The 17,776-nt window shown below is 36.9% G+C and overlaps 1 protein-coding gene and 1 long non-coding RNA gene across 2 annotated transcripts; both read right to left on the bottom strand.

The window, feature by feature from the left end:
* Nucleotides 1-277: 277 nt before the first annotated feature.
* On the bottom strand, nucleotides 278-1,324 carry LOC113351720. Its single transcript, XM_026595658.1, has one exon. It carries the CDS (start codon nucleotides 1,322-1,324, stop codon nucleotides 278-280), a length of 1,047 nt encoding a protein of 348 aa, XP_026451443.1.
* A 4,988-nt stretch (nucleotides 1,325-6,312) lies between these two features.
* On the bottom strand, nucleotides 6,313-10,721 carry LOC113348665. The gene is made up of 7 exons (XR_003359755.1): nucleotides 9,498-10,721; nucleotides 8,978-9,389; nucleotides 8,675-8,889; nucleotides 8,271-8,552; nucleotides 7,952-8,146; nucleotides 7,388-7,602; nucleotides 6,313-6,907 (listed from the first exon to the last, which is right to left on the bottom strand). It is a non-coding gene; the product is annotated as an uncharacterized LOC113348665 (long non-coding RNA).
* Between the last annotated feature and the right edge of the window lie 7,055 nt (nucleotides 10,722-17,776).

Here is a 17,776-nt window from a genome sequence, read left to right as displayed (position 1 = left end):
CTTCATTCCACAACTGTATCAATTCCTCTATTAGTGGTTGAAAGTATACATCTATATCTTTCCCTGGTTCTCTTGGGCCTGATATGATCAAACATAACATTGCAAACTCTCGTTTCATGCACAATGAAGGAGGAAGGTTGTACGACAAGATAATTATAGGCCAATAGTTGTGACTAGGACCGAAACACCCATTCGGGTTGAAGCCTTCAGTTGATATCCCTAATGATACATTCCTTGGTTCCTTGGAAAACTCCGGTGAAAAATTATCCGCACATCGTCAGGCTGAAGAATCAACTGGATGACGCATAACATTTCCATCTGATTGTGCTATGGAATTCCAATACATTGCCTCTTCTATCCATGGTATACTATAGAACCTTTGCAGTTTATCAATGGAAAATGTCTTAATTAACGTCTTGCGAGAAACTTGAGTAAGATTTCTCTCGTCATTAAATACCTTATCATACCTAGGTTCTTGACACATAAGACACTTAACCAATGATGCATGATCCTTCCAGTATAAACTACAATCATTGACACATGCATCATAGGTTAAGTAGTCCATCCCTAGTTCTTGTATCAACTTTTTTACATCATGGAACTTGTACGGCAGTGTATTTCCATCAGGAAGCAACTCCTTAAACAATTTTAAGAGTGCAGTGACACCGTTGTTATAAAATCCATATTGGGTATTTATGTTATTTAGTTTAATAGCGGCATACAATGGTGTATTTTCCTTATGACATGAAGGATATAAAGGTTCTCTAGCACGCTCATAAAAATCTATTTTTTTCTTGCTACTACTAGTTCCATCATCATTGTGAACCCTACTATGTACGCCAACATTCTCATCTACACTACAAGCAGGATTAATGTTCTCGGAAAAATCATCTCCATTGTCAGCTGAATTTCCTAGATTGTCAACTCCAATTCCTCTGTTGTCAACTGCAACTCCTACATTATCACTTCTGGGTTTATCATGTGACTTTTCCCCATGGAAACGCCACGTTGTATAGGTCAACTGAATACCATTCTTGAGAAAATGATAATCAATTTTACTTAGAGACATAGGTCCTTTACCATTCTTACAACTGTTACAAGGACAGGAGAACATCGTTCTGCCACCACCATTTTTATGAACAAACTCTATGAATGATCTTACACCTTCTATGTATTGAACAGAATTACACACACTTTTCATCAAGTCCTTATCAACCATAGATGACGTGTTTAATACCCTGCAATTATAATAACTAATAACGATGATATCTATGTTAACATTCAGGCAATATCCATACACAACATCTATACAAATAAGTAACATTTCTAACTATCAGTATATGTACAGAACATCGTGATTTCTTATTGGTTTATCTTGATTATTTATAGAGAAGAATTTAGAGAAGGGAAGAATTTAGAGAAGAGAATAGAGGGAATTTTGTATTGGTGGAAGACTTTAGATAAGAGAAGAAAAAAAAATTAGTGGAAGAATTTAGAGAAGAGTAGTGATGGAACATAAAAGAGAAAGAAGAACCTTAATGGAAGATACTAGGGATGGATGTCAATCAAGATTAAGATGATAATGAAACAAAAATAAAATAGTTGGCCTTATTTAAGTTTGTGTGATCATGTGACTTAGTTTTGTGATTTCTGTCAAGTGGTAGGTTTATCTGAATCCAAAGTACTAACCATTTTTAATTGAATCAAAAAGAAAAAAACTATTAAGAAATCGGCTAAAATGTATGAAACACTGCACTAAGCATTCAGATATGCCTTTGTGTTGAATGAAAGAACTAATCCAAGCATATTTTAACACAAACTAACTAGGAAAATTTTTTTGTAGTAAGTTTGAACTTGGGTTTAGGTTTAAATAAACATGGTTTATCTTGATTTCTTAGTTTCACACGCACTGAAAACAAGTCAAAATCGAAAATAATTGAAAACTCAAATCTCTGTTACAAGCAACTGACCTAAAAATTAAACTCAATGAATAAAACTAGGGCATGAAAAGGATAATAGTTGAGTTACTATGATTCACAAAACAACTGCAATACAATTCTTCCCAGATTAGTGCTTCTAGCTGCAATAAAATAAATGAAAATCATTAAAATCAAAACCTAATTATTAAAACCCTAAAAGAAAGATGACCCAATTTTCTTGCAGAGATATCAAAACCGTATTTATCAAAACCCTAAAATAAATATGACCTAATAATTAATCTTGCAGAGATATCGAAACTAATTAATCAAAACCTTATAAGAGCGATGACCTAACTATTAATCTTACCAAATAATTAATGGAAGATCTAGATAGAGATTAATGGCATCAAAGTTTTTCATAGCGGAGAGTAGATGGAGATGGAGTTAAGAGAGTGAAAAGAGAGAAAAGAAAAGTATATGGGGTTTCTGTGGTTAGAAATGGTTAGTACGGTGTGGGAATGGGGGGGAAATGCTGCCAAGGGTTGAACAATCTCGGCTCTTCCTTTTCAGTTACACAATTTGGGGGGAATAATAGGTAGGAGTGTTTTCCTTCACACGCTCTTTTAACACGATTTTTATCTAGCAGTCTCTAATAGTAGCATGGGCTCGGACGTTACTAAACCAGGCTTATTTCGTAACCGATCATAAACCGTTACTAAATTTTCGTAACTGAGATTTCCGTTTACGAATTCGTAATTACAACATGTTGGTTATTAATTTTAGTTACTAATCACTGGATATGTGTAGTGGTACCATGAGTCTTTTTTTGGTAAATTGAAGACCATACTTTGACTCATTGGTTACAAGTTTGATCGTCTACAAACACAAACTTATTAGGTTTTCCGTACTTGCCCGCTCAGATACCAATTGAAAACGCGGAACCGAAATACACACCAACCTTTTATTACGAAACCTGTATGGACAAACTTAAATACAATTCTGAGAGTTCAACTTAATGAATCTCAATCAGGGAATAATATTTAGAATTATTTCTCTTTTTTTCCACTATCAGAAAGTTTATAGAGACTAGTCTGTGAACCTGATTTATGTGTGAGAGTACTTGGACGATTCCAAAGATCAATATCCAAGAATCAATCAAGTCGTATCCAACAAAAAAGGATGGATGTATCTACTTTGATTGGTTTACGTACAACTTGTGACATTTTAATTATAAAGATAAACAATATAATGCGGAATAGAAATAACACATACACCAGAAATTTTGTTAACGAGGAAAACACAAATGTAGGAAAACCCCGGGACCTAGTCTAGATTGAAATTAAAACGCTACTGACTCTTTCCTACTACAAATAACTTCCAACTGGAATGTAGTTGAGGCCGAATCAAAACCCTCACAAAAATTCAGTTGCAGTCACACACCTTACGCCTCTTGAATCCCAGCAGGACTCTGCGCAATTGATTCCCTTAGATGATGTCTTTTACAACCTAAGAGTTGCTTCAACTCAATTGAAGACTTTAAACCAATCCGCCTCCCACAGATAAGCCTATATGTGATTTCCTTTTTGATCGATAGATCAAGGTGAGAGTGGAAATCGATAGCAATAGTCAAAGTCTAGGTAATTTCAAAATCCGGACTTATGCTTCTCGAAGAGCAGCCTAGATTATTATTCACCTCACAAGTATTAAACCTGTGAAATCACAAAGTCTGAGACGAAGAGAACTTTGCGATTTCTATTTATTTTGCTTGAGTGAGAAACTCAATAATCAAAACTAGATCAAGATACTCGAACTATAAAGATAAAAGATAGTTGGACCTGGCTTCACGAATCCCTAGGTGAAGTATTTTTAGTCGTTAAACCCTAGAAGGGTTTGAGGGAGAGGACGTCTCTAGTTTACAATTAGGACACACCAAGAATAGTGTCAGGGATTCAAAAATCCCAGTTGCTTGAGGTTCGACCTTATATAGACTTTCAAAGTATATGTTGTTTTAGGTTTAAGCTAAGATAGCTTTGGAACCAAGCAATCAATATCCACCATTAGATGAATCTTTGAAATGAGATTAACATACCAAGATATACACTCTGTTTAGGATGAACCGTGAACAAAACGTGTATAAAGACATTGTTCATGAACGGTTATCCAAGACTAATCGATTGAGCCATAAGCTTAATCATTTTCATATAACACTTAAGACTTTAATCTTGATTCACAATCATAGGTTATAATGTGATCAATCATGTCTATAGAGTGATTTTGAGATTTATTCAAACTTCACAGAAATAATTTTTGTGCATCTGAAAATATTCGAGAGGGCAAGTACATGTACTCTACCTTGTTCATGATTATTTTTGTCATGGTACATGTACCCTTAAGAAAAAAACGAGTTTATGAACTCATAGAACTTTTTCGGTTTGCGTACCAGGTATGGATACCACAATGGTTTCAAAACCAACAATTCATTTATGGTATGCATACTGGGTATGCGTACCATTCCTGTTTCACGAGCAACAAACTTTTTATGGCATGGATACCGGGTATGCATACCAAAAAATCACTGTCAAACTATAGCTATGCCGGTACGTGTACTGGGTACATGTACTACGGATCCGGACCTATAACAGTTTTCCCAATATGTGAAACTGGTATGATACTGTCCTATATCCAGATTTACAGTAGTTCCATATTTTTCTCCAAATTAATTCGAAACCTTCCCAGATAACATCAATGCAACATTGATGACACATATCACTGTTCCAGGCTATTTTCGAATGATAATCTTGAATCAGGATTTAGATTATGAACAATAAATTTTCCTTAACCGAAATTAATTAAGTATGAACAAATGTTCATTAAGCTTAGTCATATATATTTCGAGAACGAATTACCAAGATATACTTGACTCTAAATTCTTGATATGCTTGCAATAGTCTAATTAGTCATGCGACATGGTCTCATAGATAGAAGGATGAATATAACTTGAGAAATAGATGGTTCATTCTTCACTTACCTTTTGTTGAAGAAGTTCTCCAAAAGCTTTGATTGATCTTCACCTTCAAACGGTAGAACGCAGTGATGTCCGATTCTCAACTACACACTTCTATCCTAATCTGGGACTTGACTAATTGTAAACTAGAAATCAAGACATAGTTTTGATCAACTAAATTTGACAACAAGTTTGATATAGCAACACTTGTGAGTTCTACCAAGCAATGCTCTAACAACCCTGATACCAGTTTTCAGGATTATTCGATCACTGACAACCGCAGAATAAACAAGATCTTGAGATAATATGATGAATAATAAGTAAACCGAGCACAAGCAACAATAATAAACTAGAAGGATAAATCAACTCACAAGACACAATATTTATAGTGGTTCAACAATACATACAACGTGTATATATTGTCAACGTCCACTTTGAGTCGCACCAACTCAAATCCATTACGAAGAAAAACGATTACAACGTCGTATGAATCCCAACAAACCCTTGGTTACACAACAACAATTACCCGAGACGATAAGCTTGTCTCCTGTTCCTCACCAATATGCTCTCACAACGAAACTCTAGCTTTTTACCCTACACTACGGGAAAAATCATCATTGACGACACTGTATTAGCGTTGTAGTACACCTACGACAACTCTTTATGCATTGTGTAGTGGGGCTATTGTAGAGAGTCCAAGCTTTTCTACAATACTTGACTAAGAGTTGTAAAGGGTGATGTGATTCATGGTTCGACAATATTTTGCCAAAGTTGTGATTCTCTTTCGACTTTTTTTTTTTTTGAAAGCCTAACACAACTCTTGTTTGTATTGTAAGACTATCTTGGACGACACAAGCAGGATATCGCGGAAACATATGTAACAACAACTACTAGTATTATGAATAAGATTTGCACGACTCTTGTATGAGCTGTCGTATTATCTTGGACAACACATAGTTATGTTGTAAAGAAACTGTTTCATAATATCTGGCTTGTGTAGTTGAAAATTGGAAGACAACATCTTTTAGTATTGTGAATATTACTGTCACTACACTTCTTAGAGTTGTAGAACTATTCTGAACAACTCCTACTTATGTTGCAAGATTTACTTTTACAATCATTGTGTTTAGTGGTATCAATTTTTAACACAACACTTATCAGTATTGTGAATACGACTGCGACAACCATAGCCATATGTAGTAGAAATTTTGAACACCACTCTTATTAGTATTGTAGAACACCAGTTTTATTAATGAGAGTTTGTTTCACAATTTCTGGGTTGTGTAGTGGAAATCTCTTAACACAACTGTCTATAATTTGTGAATAGAACCCAACATATATTTCACTTTTGGCACTGTTTATGTTGTGAAATGTGAAGAAACAACTGAATTAAACTTTCTTAAAATGAAACATAAATTGGTTCGAATGATTCATTCAATTTAAACCTCAACCAGTGTAACAGCATTCACATATCAATGTAATCCACGAAAAAATACAAATAAGTGGCGGTGATATAGATATTTGTTACGAAAAGTCAAGTCTCAGCTCCACTGATGTAGTCTTTGAGCAAGCAATACCTAGGGTATAGAAAGTTTGTTTTTTCAGCTCCACTGATGTAGTCTTTGAGCAGCTGTGGATGATATTCCAGTATCTCCCTAAACCAAGTGCTTACTTGAACAAGTTGGGTCTCGTTGCCTTGTATGTGGTCTTCAATCTCCTGGTTGGTGGTCTGACCTTCTGGAATACCAATGGGAACTTGATGTCCTTGTGGAATTGCTTTTTTCTCTCTCTTGCAAAGCTTGGCAGGGATGGTGGCAGTTTTGATGATCTGGATGCATCGAGACCTAACTCTGTGACGAGAAGCCATTTCAGTGTACATCTGTTCTACACCTCCATTGAGAGTAGTGTCACGGTACTCCTTGTACATGTTGTAGTAACCTGTTCGGCTTTGATAACGCAACCAGATTGAGCTCTTCCCATAAATCTGCAGGTGAATCTAAATTAGAACAGGCCACTAAAATTAGAATGAACAAAATCTTCACTAAACAACAACCAAATAAAACATTAAGCAGAGAACGTGAAAAATAAGTAACAAGGCATATTACTCAAATAACTATTGTGCATAACTAGCAATCTATACATTCCTACATGCCACTATTTATTGATCTGCAAGTAACATGGCTTATGTTTCTTGTTTCTTGTAACATGAGGGCTATTTAGGTGTGCTGCTGACAAACAGGGTACACATGACATCCCCTAGGACTATTTGGTTCCTAGACTTACTAATCAAATGATACACAAAACATGTAAAAATCAAACCAGAGATGACAGTGTACTCGAAACATCTTGGTCCTCTCTAAGAACAGAAATAAGATAAACAAGAAAAACAAAAGACTAAGCCATTTGCATATCACTTAAGTTTTAAAATTCTATTCAAATTCAAAACTGCAATAACTCCACTCACTAGCAATTTTCACAACACAACATTGTTTACTACTTCAGCTCCATCTCCTTGCTTGGACTTAGGTTTCTCTGCTAGCTCTTCAATCTCGTAAGTTCCATTTCCTTCCACTTCCATGGGTTTAGCTATCACCGCATCTTTTCAGTCTGACTAACAGCAACTGTTTGTGTTCCAGCAGTTTCAACTGTTTCCACATCCTCTTCAGCAACAAAATTCAGCTACATCAATCCAATACACATCCAAAACAATCATCAAAAGTTCAAAAATAATAAATGATATACAATCCCAGTGAATACAATTAGAAGTACAGATTCCAATAACTTTCAATCAAATTCAATCCAATGAAGCTCCAAATTAAATTATTAATCTTAGAAAGTGGTTTACATACAACAAAATAAAACAAATTAGCTGATCATATAGCAAATTAGCTGACTTAATCCTAGAAAGTGGTTACAAATTCTATAAAAAATTAGCTGACGTAACAAGAAATTCAGCTGCAAGACTCTGATAACTTGCAAATATAATACGTAAACCAAGAAATATAATACGTAAAATTAGCTGAAATACCCAATTGAATTCAAGCATGTAAAGATTGAACGTCTAACCACCACCAATGGTTGCCAAGCAACTCAACCACAGAACCAAATCTCTACTTTCTGTTCGTCTAGCCTTGTGAACTATAACCTCAATGAAACACAAGCAATCCTTCTTAACTTCAGTCGCAGTCTCAATCGCTTCCACCAGTTCTTCCTCACATTGAACCTGTAGTCATCACACAGGCATAAAAGTTAACAAGTTTGTACCCTTACAAGCTACAACAGCCGTACAATTTCAATCCCAACACAAGCAAACTATAAAGTCCCAAATGGGAAGCCAGTAGTAGTACCTTGGTGGTATTTTCCGTCACTGTTATGAATAGTATCAGTAAGGCAGTGTAGTTCCAGTTCTTAATCACATTGTAAGGTCCATCATGGATCTCAACTTCGATGGTGTGCCCACCATTATTTATCAGGAAGATGATGGTGTTCTGCTCACACCTCAACATTGTTGATATATCTTGTGCAGTTACCTGGAAACTTCCATCACCTATACAAGCAATCACTCGCTTTTACTTTCCAGCCTGAGCATACCTAAGTGTTGCACCAACTAACCAACCAATAGACCCATACTGCATTTGTAATTCATACATGCAACAATAACACTTAGATATATATTCTTACGTAAACTCTAAAACCGCTAAAATAAACAAGAGTAGATAACAAGAATATGATGTTGATGCAAATTTCTCACCCGCAACTGGATAACCACAAGCATCTGCCAATCCAAGAAATGTGCTGCAGTCTTCTCAGTCAACTACTATTCCTAGACCAGCCAAGAACTTTCCTTACACCATTTGCAACCAGCTCAACATATATCTCCACTTCGCAGTTGGATTGCTTTCTCCACCAACTCGTATTCAGACTCAACCCAATTCAGACCAGATAAACCCCAAACTCTGTAGGCTGCTGTTGTAAGAAAACATGAATGAAATGTTAAGATTTTAACCATACAAATTCACCTCAGTTCACACAAAATCGCAATATCAGTCTATACCGAGAAGTATTCCGACAAAGCTCTGTTGATGTCGCTATTATTATTATCGCCACCAGTTCGAGCTCAACATCAAAACAACCCAGATCTGCTATTGATCCACTTACATAGATCAATAATATGATTCCTACAACTCAGTAATCAAATTTCGTGTTTTCCTTCTTTGCTTTTGCAAGTTTTACCTTCACTTGCTCATGAGAAGTGTCTGACTTCACAATTCAGTATCCAATGCCACCAAAAACTAAACATGAATAAAGCAACATTGACTGACATCCAGTACTTCCGCCAAGCTTGCAGATGACACAAACATTATTATCACTTGCCAATTCCGCCACATCCTTGGTTGTACACCCTTGCAATATTCCTGACTGACTCCTCCTCCTCCACAAACCTTGAAATTAAGCTTCCCTCCATCCTGATGACCCAAAAATGTAATCAGAATAATTTCATACAGGACAACCAACTAAAACAACACCAGAAAATGGCAACCAACATGCCGGTAAGTAGAATAGATCATATTTACCTCTTCGGGTTCCACGGGAACTGTACCCCCTGCTCTAATCTCTTCCTGTTCCAGAGAGAGATCCATTTCCAAGATTTTCCTTTCATCTCCAACACCCCTAAGCTTACTTTCAGTGCAATGACCACTCTTTGGAACTCATTGCAGCTCACCGCTGGATCCTTTCCTGCACCATTTCTATCTCCAAATGAAGCTGCCATCATTCCCTGCAATGTTCATCTACTCGCAGTACCCAAACTCCACCAAGCGTGACTCAAACTCAGATTAACCTCCATCTCACCAGCATACCATTTCATAGCCAAACATTCATACAGACTCAGCATCATCCCCTCTCAGCATACTCAACCCACAACAAACTTGCATCACTTTCTTCACTTCCTTCTCAATTTCAGACAAATGCACCACCATTCAGTTCCTTGCTCTCCATCTGGTTCAACAAGAACAACATCAATATATTCTAGTTCAAACCCATCTCCACAATTCAAACACTGAGCACAACCCTAATTTATGTATCAACTGTTCATCACCATCTGTATCTTAACTTCAAAATCACAGCAACTCTTCAAGACCTCTAATTCCTTCATTTCAGCTTCATTTCCTTGACAGATTACTTGGATCTTAGTGAAGACCATGTACACCGATTACTCACATATTTCGCTCGAAACTTGATTTCCAGACAAACCCATCTTTTAATTCTTCTTCTTCAGTTCTAGAATCACCCCAGATTACTTTAGTTGTCTTAAAATCCTCCTCTGAGATTCACAGCGAACCCTAAATTCAATTTCTGCCATTAATGACCACCATCATCTTCGTCACTGCCACATCAACCATCGATCACTTCTACAAATTGATTCTCGGCTTCAAACCCTAACTCTCTCGATCTGTAATTTGCAGCATCAATCATCTTCCATCACCAGAACAATCAAACCCATATTCAATTCGTTCTCAATCATCCATGGCTGCAACTAAATTCAATTTCATCACAGGAATCCCATCAACTCTTCTCATCTTTATTCTCTGTTAACAAAACCAATAAATCAGATCTATTATCCTAGTATGCATCTAGTAGATATGATTTGTTAATATTAATTGGAAGTTGAGAGTAAACTGAAAGTCATCCTGTAGATCTGGTGAATGCAGGAGGATGAAGGAGGATGAGGCAAGAAGATAGCCGCAGCTAGAGAAAGAAAGAGAAAAAAGAGAAAGGGAAAGTGAAAGTGAGATGAAAAATGTCTTTGGGTTTTGGATAAATTTTTGAACGGTGGATTGAACGGTGGATGAAGAAGGTAAAGAAGGTCATACAGATTGTGAAAATATTTAGATTCGCTTTTATGTTTTCTTTTTGCTTCTCCGCTTTCTATTTATGTTTCCGGTTTGAATTTTGACTACTCACATAAGTCATGATGTAATTACGACTAGTCATACAAGTCATGAAGTATTACGACTAGTTCAAACTGGTAAACTCATATTACAAAAAAAATATTAAGGGACGGTGTAGCTTCGCTTTAGGATGCTCATACGTATTGAGAAGTTGTGTGTTTCTCTTTGTGCTAGTTCAAACTCGTGTATTCGATTTTATTATCAACTTTCGATATGAAAAAAATCTAAAAAATATATTAATAAATTTAAGATATTATTATCGACCTTCGGTTATAAAAAAAATTCCAAAAATATTTAGGAATGAAGCAGAAAAAATAAGAAAGTGTGTTTTCTTTGTGCTTTCTCTTTGTGCTTCCGGTTTGAATTTCGACTAGTCACATAAGTCATGAAGTAATTACGACTAGTCATACGGGTTATGAAGTATTTTTAGTTCAAACTGGTAAACTCAAATTACAAAAAAAATATTAAGGGACAGTGTAGCTTCGCTTTAGGATGCTCATACGTATTGAGAAGTTGTGTGTTTCTCTTTGTGCTAGTTCAAACTCGTGTATTTGATTTTATTATCAACTTTCGATATGAAAAAATCCAAAAAATATATTAATAAATTTAAGATATTATTATCGACCTTCGTTTATAAAAAAAATTCCAAAAGTATTTGGGAATGAAGCAGAAAAAATAAGAAAGTGTGTTTTCTGTGTGCTTCCGGTTTGAATTTCGACTAGTCACATGGGTCGTGAAGCAATTTTGACTAGTCATACACGTAATGAACTTCAAATGTGGTATAACGACGTACGAAATATGAACCAAGAAGCTTCGGGTGGGTTCTATCTTCAAACTTAGAAGGATACATTATCGAAATCGATAAATATGAAGCTCCGTGTCGATTCGAACTTCAAATATGGTATAACAGCATACATACTATGAACCAAGAAGCTCCGGATGGGTGCTAACTTCAAACTCATCAAGATACATCATCGAAATCGATAAGTATGAAGCTCAATGTCGATTCGAACTTCAAATGTGGTGTAACAGCATACAAACTATGAACCAAGAAGCTCTGGATGAAATCTGACTTCAAACTTAGGAGGATACATCATCGAAATCGATAAATATAAAGCTCAGTGTCGATTCCTGGCCGAAACCTGGCCGCGAGTTGACTACTATAAGTCAGAAACCTGGTAAGAACGACGAATCCATCCATTTACAGGTAAGATTCCTTCAGAATATTCTACGAAACCTTAAACAAACCCTATTTCTGCATATTATATGCATACCAGGCTCCGAGATCGAAACCTGGCCGCGAGTTGGTAGACACATTTTTGTGTCTACGTTGTCCTTAATTTCATGTATTGTTGGTACTCGATTTTTGTACTTATTATGGTATTTTATGTGTTTGTAGGCATTTCTGGGAAATAAACATTATTGGAAAAATCGGCTCGAAAAGTCGTCTGAAGCACCAGAAGGAACGTGTTATTCAGACTCTCACTTGTGGATAAGGGGCGCCCAAATGATAAGGGGTACCCAAAGGATATTTGCACCCAAGCAGCTGATCAGAGACACCCCTCATGGCATCTGCTATTCGCACCCCAGGACCGGATAGGGGGCACCCATCTTCTTCTTCACGAGAAGATATTTGGCGGGAAAAGAAATCTCAATTGTGTGAGATTCTGGTCATGATATTATGGGGATATTTGTGTCTTTAAGACATGATTATCTTTTTACCATGATAGTATGATTTTGTACGTATCTTGAATGGAAGGAAATCGTATACTTTTGGATATTTTCGAAAACAGGGAAGAAATTATTCACGGAATTAATTGAAGATATTCTCTTCATTATTTGGCTCAATTAAATGAGAAGATTTGGATATACCATACAACTCAGAAGACGTGTGAAAATGGAGAGGAAATATTCCCGTGAAATACTTTCATTAACTGCAAAGATCTTTTGGAGTAATTGAGATGATTGTCGACCAAAGATTGGCTTCACAGTATAAATAAGAGTGTCTTGGGTATCAGTAAGGAGATGGAGAGTTTGGGGATCGTTTAGAGTAAACCCGGTTTAATCATGATTTTCTCTCATTTCATCACGTGTAAACACTTTTGAGCAATGAAAAATTATTCTGAGTGTGTTTCCAATATGCGGAGCTAAACCCAATCCTTGGGGCTATGGAGGAAGCCGTTGTTTCGGTAAAAGTGATATATTTTTATTAATTAATTACAACAACTCTATTATGATTTTTGCATTTAACTAAAAATTATTGTTTATATGATTTTGATTAGTTAGGTGTATTTTCTCTTGATAGAATATGCTTGCTTTAGGGATTTGGTATTCTATGCTTGGATTAACATCTATTATTTTGGAAATCTACATGTCTAGGAAATATTATTAGAATCAATCTGAATGTTGAGTTGCATAATTATTGTTTTATTAAATCACTAATATCAACCAATGGTGGAATCCTAGTCCTATTCCCTCCATAATTTTCACAACATCTTTTTAATTTAGTTCGCTATTTTTATTTATTAAAAAAAATCTAAAAATCCGCTTTCACAAGTCTTGAACGAATCATACTACTACAACAACTTTGAAAACACATCACGAGTGGACTACTCTAAGTCAAAAACTTGGTAAGAACGACGAATCCATCCATTTACAGGTAAGATTCCTTCGGAATATTCTACGAAACCTTAAAGAAACCCTATTTCTGTATATTGTTTGCAAACCAGGCTCCGACATCGAAACCTGGCCGCGAGTTGACTACTCTAAGTCAGATACTTGGTAAGAACGACGAATCCATCCATCTACAGGTAAGATTCCTTCGGATTATTCTACGAAACCTTAAACAAACCCTATTTCTGCATATTGTATGCAAACCAGGCTCCGAGATCGAAACCTGGTTAGAACGACGAATCCATCCATTTACATATAAGATTCCTTCAGATTATTCTATGAAACCTTAAACAAACCCTATTTCTGCATATTGTATGCAAACCAGGCTCCGAGATCGAAACTTGTCCGCGAGTTGACTATTCTAAGTCAGAAACCTGGTAAGAACGATTAATCCATCCATTTACAGGTAAGATTCTTTCGGAATATTATATGAAACCTTAAACAAACCCTATTTCTGCGTATTGTAAACCAGGCTCCGAGATCGAAACCTGGCCACGAGTTGACTACTCTAAGTCAAAAACTTGGTAAGAACGACGAATCCATCCATTTACAGGTAAGATTCCTTCTGATTAATCTAAGAAACCGTAAACAAACCCTATTTCTGCATATTGTATGCAAACCAGGCTCCGAGATCGAAACCTGTCCGCGAGTTGACTACTCTAAGTCAGAAACTTGGTAAGAACGACGAATCCATACATTTACATGTAAGATTCCTTCAGATTATTCTACGAAACCTTAAACAAACCCTATTTCTGCATATTGTATGCAAACCAAGCTCCGAAATCGAAACCTGGCCGCGAATTGACTACTCTAAGTCAGAAACCTGGTAAGAACGACGAATCCATCCATTTACAGGTAAGATTCCTTCGGAATATTATACGAAACCTTAAACAAACCATATTTCTGCATATTGTGTGCAAACCAGGCTCCGAGATCGAAACCTGGCCGCGAGTTGACTACTCTAAGTCAAAAACTTGGTAAGAACGACGAATCCATCCATTTACAGGTAAGACTCCTTCGGATTGATCTACGAAACCGTAAACAAACCCTATTTCTGCATATTGTATGCAAACCAGGCTCCGAGATCGAAACCTGTTTGCGAGTTGACAACTCTAACTCAGAAACTTGGTAAAAACGATGAATCCATCCATTTACATATAAGATTCCTTCGGATTATTCTATGAAACCTTAAACAAACCATATTTCTGCATATTGTATGCAAACCAAGCTCCGAGATCGAAACCTGGCCGCGAGTTGACTACTCTATGTCAGAAACCTGGTAAGAACGACGAATCCATCCATCTACAGGTAAGATTCCTTCGGATTATTCTACGAAACCTTAAACAAACCCTATTTCTGCATATTGTATGCAAACCAGGCTCCGAGATCGAAACCTGGTTAGAACGACGAATCCATCCATTTACATGTAAGATTCCTTCGGATTATTCTATGAAACCTTAAACAAACCCTATTTCTGCATATTGTATGCAAACCAGGCTCCGAGATCGAAACTTGTCCGCGAGTTGACTATTCTAAGTCAGAAACCTGGTAAGAACGATTAATCCATCCATTTACAGGTAAGATTCTTTCGGAATATTATATGAAACCTTAAACAAACCCTATTTCTGCATATTGTAAACCAGGCTCCGAGATCGAAACCTGGCCACGAGTTGACTACTCTAAGTCAAAAACTTGGTAAGAACGACGAATCCATCCATTTACAGGTAAGATTCCTTCTGATTAATCTAAGAAACCGTAAACAAACCCTATTTCTGCATATTGTATGCAAACCAGGCTCCGAGATCGAAACCTGTCCGCGAGTTGACTACTCTAAGTCAGAAACTTGGTAAGAACGACGAATCCATACATTTACATGTAAGATTCCTTCAGATTATTCTACGAAACCTTAAACAAACCCTATTTCTGCATATTGTATGCAAACCAAGCTCCGAAATCGAAACCTGGCCGCGAATTGACTACTCTAAGTCAGAACCTGGTAAGAACGACGAATCCATCCATTTACAGGTAAGATTCCTTCGGAATATTATACGAAACCTTAAACAAACCCTATTTCTGCATATTGTGTGCAAACCAGGCTCCGAGATCGTAACCTGGCCGCGAGTTGACTACTCTAAGTCAAAAACTTGGTAAGAACGACGAATCCATCCATCTACAGGTAAGATTCCTTCGGATTATTCTACGAAACCTTAAACAAACCCTATTTCTGCATATTGTATGCAAACCAGGCTCCGAGATCGAAACCTGGTTAGAACGACGAATCCATCCATTTACATATAAGATTCCTTCAGATTATTCTATGAAACCTTAAACAAACCCTATTTCTGCATATTGTATGCAAACCAGGCTCCGAGATCGAAACTTGTCCGCGAGTTGACTATTCTAAGTCAGAAACCTGGTAAGAACGATTAATCCATCCATTTACAGGTAAGATTCTTTCGGAATATTATATGAAACCTTAAACAAACCCTATTTCTGCGTATTGTAAACCAGGCTCCGAGATCGAAACCTGGCCACGAGTTGACTACTCTAAGTCAAAAACTTGGTAAGAACGACGAATCCATCCATTTACAGGTAAGATTCCTTCTGATTAATCTAAGAAACCGTAAACAAACCCTATTTCTGCATATTGTATGCAAACCAGGCTCCGAGATCGAAACCTGTCCGCGAGTTGACTACTCTAAGTCAGAAACTTGGTAAGAACGACGAATCCATACATTTACATGTAAGATTCCTTCAGATTATTCTACGAAACCTTAAACAAACCCTATTTCTGCATATTGTATGCAAACCAAGCTCCGAAATCGAAACCTGGCCGCGAATTGACTACTCTAAGTCAGAAACCTGGTAAGAACGACGAATCCATCCATTTACAGGTAAGATTCCTTCGGAATATTATACGAAACCTTAAACAAACCATATTTCTGCATATTGTGTGCAAACCAGGCTCCGAGATCGAAACCTGGCCGCGAGTTGACTACTCTAAGTCAAAAACTTGGTAAGAACGACGAATCCATCCATTTACAGGTAAGACTCCTTCGGATTGATCTACGAAACCGTAAACAAACCCTATTTCTGCATATTGTATGCAAACCAGGCTCCGAGATCGAAACCTGTTTGCGAGTTGACAACTCTAACTCAGAAACTTGGTAAAAACGATGAATCCATCCATTTACATATAAGATTCCTTCGGATTATTCTATGAAACCTTAAACAAACCATATTTCTGCATATTGTATGCAAACCAAGCTCCGAGATCGAAACCTGGCCGCGAGTTGACTACTCTATGTCAGAAACCTGGTAAGAACGACGAATCCATCCATCTACAGGTAAGATTCCTTCGGATTATTCTACGAAACCTTAAACAAACCCTATTTCTGCATATTGTATGCAAACCAGGCTCCGAGATCGAAACCTGGTTAGAACGACGAATCCATCCATTTACATGTAAGATTCCTTCGGATTATTCTATGAAACCTTAAACAAACCCTATTTCTGCATATTGTATGCAAACCAGGCTCCGAGATCGAAACTTGTCCGCGAGTTGACTATTCTAAGTCAGAAACCTGGTAAGAACGATTAATCCATCCATTTACAGGTAAGATTCTTTCGGAATATTATATGAAACCTTAAACAAACCCTATTTCTGCATATTGTAAACCAGGCTCCGAGATCGAAACCTGGCCACGAGTTGACTACTCTAAGTCAAAAACTTGGTAAGAACGACGAATCCATCCATTTACAGGTAAGATTCCTTCTGATTAATCTAAGAAACCGTAAACAAACCCTATTTCTGCATATTGTATGCAAACCAGGCTCCGAGATCGAAACCTGTCCGCGAGTTGACTACTCTAAGTCAGAAACTTGGTAAGAACGACGAATCCATACATTTACATGTAAGATTCCTTCAGATTATTCTACGAAACCTTAAACAAACCCTATTTCTGCATATTGTATGCAAACCAAGCTCCGAAATCGAAACCTGGCCGCGAATTGACTACTCTAAGTCAGAAACCTGGTAAGAACGACGAATCCATCCATTTACAGGTAAGATTCCTTCGGAATATTATACGAAACCTTAAACAAACCCTATTTCTGCATATTGTGTGCAAACCAGGCTCCGAGATCGTAACCTGGCCGCGAGTTGACTACTCTAAGTCAAAAACTTGGTAAGAACGACGAATCCATCCATCTACAGGTAAGATTCCTTC

This window comes from Papaver somniferum, chromosome 2 (assembly GCF_003573695.1).
Source record: "Papaver somniferum cultivar HN1 chromosome 2, ASM357369v1, whole genome shotgun sequence".
Taxonomy (NCBI): domain Eukaryota; kingdom Viridiplantae; phylum Streptophyta; class Magnoliopsida; order Ranunculales; family Papaveraceae; genus Papaver; species Papaver somniferum.
Note: the sequence above shows the minus strand (reverse complement) of the source record. Positions and strands in the feature narration are given on the sequence as shown.